Raw genomic sequence first — 8,527 nt, 5'->3', positions numbered from 1 at the left:
TTGCTGGCCCTGCTACAGCCCTCTGTAGGTGCTGGAAAACACAGCTGGAAGAATCAGATTTATTGGCAGCTAACTCATTATCTCAACAATGGTAAACATCTGGATACTTTCCTTGGCTGCTTGTGAATTTGTACTTTCTGCTATATCATTTACTTCCCAGAAAATTGATTATCATGTGCTTTTCTAAATTGAGCAAGACCTGACTTCCCCTGGCAGAAAAAAAAAAACTCCAGACTTTTCAGCAAAGTTCTGGTGAAAGCACCAACAGAGAGAGGCTGCAAGATTTGTTGTTGAGATGCAAATGAAACAAGCTCTGTGAAGCCCCCTCAGAGGAACCACATTCTCCAAGAAGGACCTCAACAAGGACCATGAGGCTGTCCTGTGGCTTAATTTGGACCCTTTTCCAAGGTAAGGACCACTAGCACGTGGGAACTGATGTGGCATAGGTCACATCAGGCTTGGGCAATTTAGCAAATGTCCATGAGGTCCATCTTTCTTTCTTTTGGCTGAAGATCAGAATTGGAAAGCAAGGCATGGGCAGAAATCCAGAGAATGTGGAAGAGAAGGGCTCTCTTGGGGATCCAGAAGGAAGCAAATCTGAGAAGTTCTACAACAGAGGAAAGATCTGTATTGGCAAATGTTGTTGCTAGTTATATCAAGCAATTCAGTGATCTAGCTAATAATGTCGGGATGGGGGTGGATGTGGAAATGTGTCTAGTTCAGAGGTCTGGATGCTGTTGACTCTAGAATCCCTTGGAAAGCCTATTATGTAAGTAAAACCGTAGGAATATCCCAGGTTTTATTTTTACAAAATGCATAACCATTCAAGGAATATATCTTGACGCAAGTGATAAGGTTCCATCTAGTCACAACCCGCATTTGTCTGTAATGGCACACAACCAATCATTTTACTTTGAGCTGGTTTGTGACGTCTCATATTCTGTTCTTCGATCTGTGATGCTTCACCTTGAGCCATTCTTTGATCTGAGCATTCTGTGTTAACGTTTCTCAACCCAATTCTGTTCGTTTCTGGGCCCCAGGCCTGGCCTCAACACCCAGCATACTGGGGCAGTTGCTGGTGCCCATGCATCCTAGCAGGCCCATAAAGTTCTAATGCCAACCCTGTCACTGCCCTCATCAGGTCCCTGGCCAGCATTGTATTTTGGTAAATATAAGATGGGCAGGATTGCCTGTTGCTAAAGAAGCATGCCTAGGGGGAGGGTAGAGTGACCAGGTCCAGGAGCCTGATGATGGTGGAGGTGACAGTAATGCTGGGGGGGGATCCAGGTTGATGCCAGGAGCCCACCATGCCAAGGGCTCACTAAAGCCTGGCACAAGTCTTGCTGGGTCCAATTCAAGATGCTGAGGACAGAATATTGGAAGGACCTCTTTATAAGAATGGAAGAAGGGCCCTGCTGGATCAGACCAAAAGTCCATGTAGCCCACTGTTCTTTTCACACAATGGCCAACAATTGCCTGTTGGAAACCCATGAGTAGGGCATAAGTGCAACAGCAATGTTCTCAGCAACTTCTTCCCACGTGAACCTTCTTGCCAACTGTGTTCGTCTTCACAGACCTTGCGTTGCACTCCACCAGGAGAAGACCATTTGGTTGCATGATCGAACAACGGGGCCTTTTCTATAGTGGTGCCCCTGCTGTGGAGCTTCCTCTCAAGAGAGTTTCCACAATTGGCCCATCACTGGTGGTTTTTAGGAAGGCAGTTGATATATTTGTTTTGCGAGGCCTTTGGTTTATTTTAGTTCCTACCTGCTTGTTTTATTGATTGCATTCATTTATATGTCTTTATTTGGGTGGTCTGTTTTAATGTGGCAAACTGCCTTAGGGGTCCTCTCAAGGCTTGAAGGTGGTACTGAAATAATTTTATAAATCAATTTTAAAATAAATATTTCTTTGGTCCCCTCCCATCCCCAGCAGTTGACGTTACCTCATGATATGGACATGGGCAGAAAGTCGTGTTAGTAAGCCAGGGTTTCAAATAATAGATATTCCATTGCTTTTTCTATTTGTTTCTGCAGACCCCCAAGGATGAGTCGCATGATCAGGAGAGGTGTTTATCTAACCCTTCTGTTTGTTTTTATAGTTTCCATATAATTTCGTATGGAGGCTCAAGTGGGACCCTGAACAGTGTGCACACTCTTAGGTCTTTTTTTACTTTGAGTGAAAACTGTTTTCTGCTCCTCTCTACTCTTCACAGTTTGCTGGGCGCTTGAGGGGCCGGACACAGTGATCGCGCCTCTCGGTGGCTCAGTGGCTCTGCAATGTAAATATGGAAGGGGTGATGAAGAAGCGGTGAAATACTGGTGCAAAGAAGCAAGATTGAGATTCTGTTCAAGTGACCATATTATCCAAACAACAGGCTCAGAGGCAGAAGTGAAGTGGAAAAGAATGTCCATCAAAGACAACCATACATTTCGCGAATTCAGTGTGAGCATGGTGAACCTCACAAATGGAGATGCCGGGACATATCTTTGTGGGGTGGAGAGGAGCTACGACATCTGGCACAAAGTGGAAGTTATCATTACTCCAGGTAAACACTGCTGTGTTTACTCTTATAGGGAGAAGGCTGGGGACTTGCACAGGAAACTAATGCACTGCACCTGCTATCCAAAACTAGGGACTGTGTTGGTGTAACTGGGCATAGGCTGTGCCCAGAATTCAGAATCCTGAGCACTGTAGCTTCAATTTTAAAAGAAAACACATTTATAATTCTTAAGGCTGCAATGATAGATTTCAAGATGCGTGAATATAACGCCTGGTGACATCTTGGCTATTGGGCAATATAGAAATGCAATAAATAAATGAATAAATAAAATTTCAGAAGCAGGGAAAGTGTTTGACCCCGTTCAGATGACATGCTAAGCCACAGCGGTTATGCATTTTGAGCTAAACGTTATGGCTTAGTGTGTCATGCGAACCACGACTCAGTGTGTCGTGTGAACTATTCCTAACCGTGGTAACAACATAACCACAATTTCAACACGCTCACTAACCACTTGCTGAAAAAGAGTTAGCAGCACCTGTATAGCTCTTTGCCAATCTGAATAACTAGCAGAGAAATAAAGTGAATTATGCAAAGTATAGGATGCCAATTTCTGTGCCTTGCTTTGGCCCAGAATTTTACACAGGCAGGGTCAGCTGATAGCAACACTAATCCAAAGCTCTTAATAGGTGAATTGTGGTTGCTGTTTTTTATTATCTGCTTTTACTTTATATATTTCTAAACTTGCTTTTACTGAAATACATCTTGTTGACTTGTTTTATTATGTGGTTTTTTTATTGTGTTTAACGGTGAAACTTGTAAACTGTTTTGGATATTATTTTGTTGTAGAAAATTTTTATATAACTATTTTAAATGAATAATAAATAGATGGCTTTGGTAGGTTTGGCACAAGACGTTGACTGGGTCATGGATAAGTGCACAAATCTGAAATTCAGCCAGCTCTCCATTATCCAGTTACTGTCTTCCTCTTTAATTTCTGAATTCTCATATTGCAAGTTCCACTCAAGATACCACCACCTGGAGGGCAAGCTGGACCCACTTTGAAATCTCCTTCTAATGCATCAGTCAGGAAGTTGGAATACATTTACTAGGACTGTGCAAGCCTCAGTTTTGGATTCGGATATCCGAATCCTCGGCAGCCATGTTATGGCGAAGCTGCCATTCAGTTCACAGCCCTAGTGGGGAAAGAGACTACAACTCCCAGCATGCAATGCCTGGGAGAGATGGACTGACTGGGCCCTAGGAAGGATGGGCACTTGTGGCCTTGCTAGTGCTGCCACAATCGCCTGCCCGTGATTCCCTGCCAGCGTGATCCAGGAGAGGAAAGTTGCTTGAAGTGGTGCCAGGTTCCATGAGAGCCCTGCAGCCGCCTGCTTCCCCTGAGTTCTGCCTGCTTTTGGTAAAGGAGGCTCTCAGGAGAAGCAGGTGGCTGCAGGCTGCTTGCAGAACATGTGGCGCCCCTTCCAGGGACTTGCCCGTCCTCAATCATGCGGGTGGGTGGCCGATTGCGCTGGTGGGCAGGTGATGGTGGTGGTGGCAAGGCCAAGGCCGGATCTGCACCTTGTGTCAAATCATTACAAATATGAAATGAAAAACAGGATATAACACTATGAAAGCGGTAATATGGAATGTGGATTGTGCCCCAACAGTTATCAGTGCACTTCAATACCACTAGAAAACAGTGGTGTAGATCAAGCCCAAGAGTCCCTGCCATTCCTGGGCCCGGTGAGGCCCTCCCTTCCAGGCATTGCATGCTGGGAGTTGTAGGCTCTTTCCCCACTAGGTCTGTGCACTAAATGGCGTCTTTGCCATAACATGGCTGCCAAGGCTTCAGATATCCAAATCCGAAAGCAAGGCTTTCACCACCCTAACATTGATCATCCCCTAAGTCAGGATTTGACAGTATATGTTCTTCTCTGCAGATTTTTCTGTCTCAACCCATTTTAGAAGCATGGAACAAACAACAGAAGAACCAGGTGGAGTAACCATAGTTCCTGAAAGGTACAATTAACATTTGTGCCCTACATGCTCTAAGGGAGACTCCAAATGTAGCTTGTCATTATAGCTGAATAGCTAGATACCAAGTCTTCTTGAAGATTGTGGGCCTGGGCATTCAATTATATCTTTTCCATCTCTCTCATCTCTACCAAAAATGATTGCTTATTCATTCATTCATTCTTGAACTTATATTTCTACTAGGAATGTGAAAAGAATCTGTCTTGTGGGGAGGGGGGAGCTCATCAAGCTTTCATCGGGTTCCCAGACTTTGGCTCATTTTCCCCTGACCTAACCTGACTCAATCTGCTAGCCTGACTCAATCAAGCTAGTCTGACTCTTTTCATTTCTTTTTTAAATTGCATAAATAGCCATTTGTGGCTCTAATTAGCATAATTCGTGCAGATTCAGGGCATTTGCTCAAATTACACCCAGAATGTGCGTAAATTATGGCCAAACGTTGCACAAATTATGCAATTTACAGCTGCAACTTGCCCAAATTGTTATTTATGCAATTTTTGTAAAACCCCAAAGTTCCCAGAATTTGGGAAGAAACCTCCACCTCAGTTCTAAATCTGGTGAGCCCAAAAATGACATGCTTGTCTTTATTCATTAAAAATAGTGGAATGTCTCTCTCCTTAGAATCCAGCCCAGCAACACTGATTTACTGTTTCTGGTCCTCTTGAAAATTCCCGTCTTCCTAGCCATGATAGTTGCTATAGTCTGGGTGCATGCATGGTACAGAACAGGTAGAAGCTCTGACACCAAACTTCCAAAGACACGAGAAGAGCATCAAGCAGCCACATCAAAAGGTGACTATTACTTCATTTCATTCAGTCATGTAAATAAATACCAGATTTCCAGGTATGACATGAGAAAATGAGAGGGCGGGAGACAGGTCAGACAGATGCATCGTGGGGACCTTTAACTAGAGGCGCAAGAGACAGTTTACATGGCTTGGTTTATGCAATCAGAGATCCTAAAATTGTGACAGGACTTGGGTTGTTATCCTGAATCAGGTCAGACAGCTCATACTCAAAGAGCCTCTCTGCTAATTACACCACGCCAAAGGGGAGGGGGCACAACTCATAGGGTAGAGCACCTGCTCTGCATTCAGACGTTCCCAGGTTCAATCCTCAGCATCTCCAGGAAAGGCTGAAAAAGACTCCTGCCTGAAACCCTGGAAAGATGCTGCCAGCCAGTGTCGACAGTACTGGGCTAGATGGACCAATGGTCTGACTCAATATGAGGCAGCTTCCTATATTCCGATGTTCACTTGTGGCCCATCCCAGCTTTCTGGCACGTGTATCAGGATGGCACACAAAGATGGTAACATATGTTTGGTGACCATGAGAACATGTTACGGTTTTACTTAAAATCTTTTTGCATTTTAAGTAAGTGGGGAATGGGGGAGGGGGGGCTTACCTGGGTCCAATATTGCTGCCGGCTTGCATCCACCAGCAGTGGCAGCGGATGGAGGTAAGGGGGAGGGGGGCTTACCTCTGTCTGGCGACGGCTAGCGTGTGGCAGACACAGTGGCAGAAACAGGTAAGTGGGGAAGGGGGAGGGGGGCTTACCTGCTGCCTCCGTCACCACCTTTCTTCTGGCGGCTTCCAGTGCCGCCAGCGGAAATGAAAGGGTGTAGGCCGTGCGATATCTTAAAATCACATGGCCTACTTCCTTTCATTTCCGGCGGTGGCACCAGAAGCTGCCAGAAAAAAGATGGCAACGGAGGCAGCAGGTAAGGAGACTGGTGGGGGTCTGGGGTCTGGAGGGGGTAGGGTAGAGGGGGCTGTTCCGAAGCGCCGAGGTGGTCCAAAGCTTTGGAGTTAATTGGCTTTGGCTTCAGGCCGCCTCGGCCTTCGCCCGAACCACCTCGGATCCGGTTTGGAAGTGTCTGAACCCCCCCGATCTGCTTCATATTCAGGGTTCGGATCCAAGGTGGTGCATAGCCCTAAAACAAACCACCATTAAAAGAATCATTTCGTGGCTGGATTATTCCTTTAAACTAGTTTTAACCTGAGATGTTTCTTTTTTTAGTTAGGATACACCACCTTCTTCCTTTTTCAAACAACTTCATTTCTAGTCTGTAAAACTACCAGCACATTTGAAATAATATACTGCATTGTCTATGAATTTTCATCAAGGCCAAGAAAGTTAAGAAGAACCAAAGCAAATGTGACAATTCAAGTGCCACTGTTTTAATCTAGACCACTTTCTTGTTGTTTAAACTAGGAGTTTATCAAGACAAGAAGACTGTCCTCTAACTCCATGCACAGAAGGCATGCGACTAGTACTTGACGATGGATCCAGCTGCCCTCTCGCTGGCTGCCTTATGAAATAAGAGGCTTTGGATTGAGTCAACACAAGAGGAAAGCAAAGCATCAATTCAGAATACTTCTACTTTACCAAAGTTGGAAAACAGAACACCCACATTCTGAATAGTTTAATCACTTATCAGAAAGAGGCCCATGCTAAAGGAATTGTGTCAATTCAAATACTTAGCAGAGGTTAAACTGGAGTTTTTAGTTTTTCCCATTTGGTGTGCATTGCCTTGACTCTATTTCCTACCTATGATCCACATCTTACCTCACTTTAATCTCCTGAGCAGATGTATTATCTACACTTGCAAAGTCCTTTCAATAAATATTGCTCAATTACATCGTTGCACTACAAGCCACAAAGACCCTTTGCTGGCATAGTAACACCACCTTCTTCCCTTTTCAAACAAATTCATTTCTAGTCTGTAAAACTACCAGCACATTTGAAACGATATACTGCTTTGTCTATGAATTTTCATCAAGGCCAACCTGAGGTCCTTCACCTTCCAAAATTTGTTATGGGATTCTCTTTGCAAGTCTGCATTCATTTAACACTCCTTCTCAAATAGTTGTTGGTTTAAATCGGAACAGATTCAATTCTGACATGGTTCACATCACTGTGTGTCATTCAGGATTATGTCCATTACCCTAAAACTATTCTTAATCCAAAAAAATCATTTTGTAGAAACGATGAAACTCTTAAAGATTTTATGTTATGTTTTATTTTAGGGTTTAAATTTTTGTGAACCACCCAGACAGCTTTTGCTATTGAGTGGTGTAGAAATGAAATGAATAAATATGGTTACTCTGTTCTTTATTCCTGCTGTAAATGTGTGTGAAAATAGAATACAAAATATTATTCCTTTGGATACCTAATATCAATTAATTCACATTCCAGATACATTGGGGAGCATCCTAAAATCTAATGTGTGGACAGCTGAACCAGTACACCTGTATATAGAACTACTGGCCTGTAACAAACCCTCCAGGTGAACATGCAATAATGTCATTCCCTCTCTGCTGCCTAAGCTGGGCCAGGACCAGTCAAGAGCTCCAGCTATTGGGCGGTATAGAAATGTAATAAATAAATAAATAAATAAATAAATAAATAGGGAAGCACTAGAGCCAACAGGAGAGGTTAATATCTGCTCCAGGACAGTTGTCTCTCAGGCCTTGGCAGGGCTGGCCCAAAGTATTTTGCTGCCTGAGGCAAAGGACAAGATGGCAATCTTCTGCCCCCACTCCAAGTACAGAAGTTGACCAGACTGTCACTTGAGCCTTACTTGACTATGTCCTCCACCACATCCGAGGGCAGCAGGCTCAGTTAGGGAGTATAAGGCTGCCAGGCACACAGGCAGGTCTGAAGCTCTGTCCTCCAACACCTTGCCTCCCCAGCATCTGCTGCCTCAGTCTGCCTACTGATAGGTCCTTGCTGAGTGGTCTGTGGTCTCTCACCCATGCGGAAAAGGATACATGTGTGTGTGCGCTCAAGAAGAATCTCATGCAAACAGTTGTCTGACACTTCTTTGCTGAGTGGGGAGCAAGAAGGTGTAAATTAAGTTCAGAAAGAGGGGCGAAGGAACAAAAATTGTCATATGCTAAGGGACCAAGCTGTCACTGCATCAAAAAGAAAGGCTCTGTGGCTGGTGACGATGCCAGTGAAAATGCATAAAAAAGAGGAACTTGTTGT

At 44.2% G+C, this 8,527-nt stretch overlaps 1 protein-coding gene across 2 annotated transcripts; it reads left to right on the top strand.

Annotated features, from left to right (window-relative positions):
• Nucleotides 1-271: 271 nt before the first annotated feature.
• LOC134396673 (CMRF35-like molecule 7) lies at nucleotides 272-7,280 on the top strand. 2 transcript variants are annotated; one of them, XM_063123220.1, is made up of 5 exons: nucleotides 272-408; nucleotides 2,216-2,532; nucleotides 4,425-4,522; nucleotides 5,159-5,328; nucleotides 6,752-7,280. In XM_063123220.1, exons 1-5 carry the CDS (start codon nucleotides 369-371, stop codon nucleotides 6,781-6,783), a joined length of 657 nt encoding a protein of 218 aa, XP_062979290.1. In that variant the 5' UTR covers nucleotides 272-368; the 3' UTR covers nucleotides 6,784-7,280. The 2 variants fall into 2 exon arrangements, with proteins under 2 accessions (XP_062979290.1, XP_062979291.1); XM_063123221.1 differs by having other exon boundaries at nucleotides 2,216-2,548; nucleotides 4,444-4,522.
• Nucleotides 7,281-8,527: the final 1,247 nt, after the last annotated feature.

This window comes from Elgaria multicarinata, chromosome 3 (genome assembly GCF_023053635.1).
Source record: "Elgaria multicarinata webbii isolate HBS135686 ecotype San Diego chromosome 3, rElgMul1.1.pri, whole genome shotgun sequence".
Classification (NCBI taxonomy): Eukaryota; Metazoa; Chordata; class Lepidosauria; order Squamata; family Anguidae; genus Elgaria; species Elgaria multicarinata.
Note: the sequence above shows the minus strand (reverse complement) of the source record. Positions and strands in the feature narration are given on the sequence as shown.

Coding starts and splice junctions, on each gene's coding strand:
- LOC134396673 (XM_063123220.1), top strand. CDS start 369: ATGAGGCTGTCCTGTGGCTTAATTTGGACCCTTTTCCAAG. Junction 2,533..4,424: donor ACATCTGGCACAAAGTGGAA/GTTATCATTACT, acceptor AGGATTTGACAG/TATATGTTCTTCTCTGCAGA. Junction 4,523..5,158: donor GTAACCATAGTTCCTGAAAG/GTACAATTAACA, acceptor CTCTCTCCTTAG/AATCCAGCCCAGCAACACTG.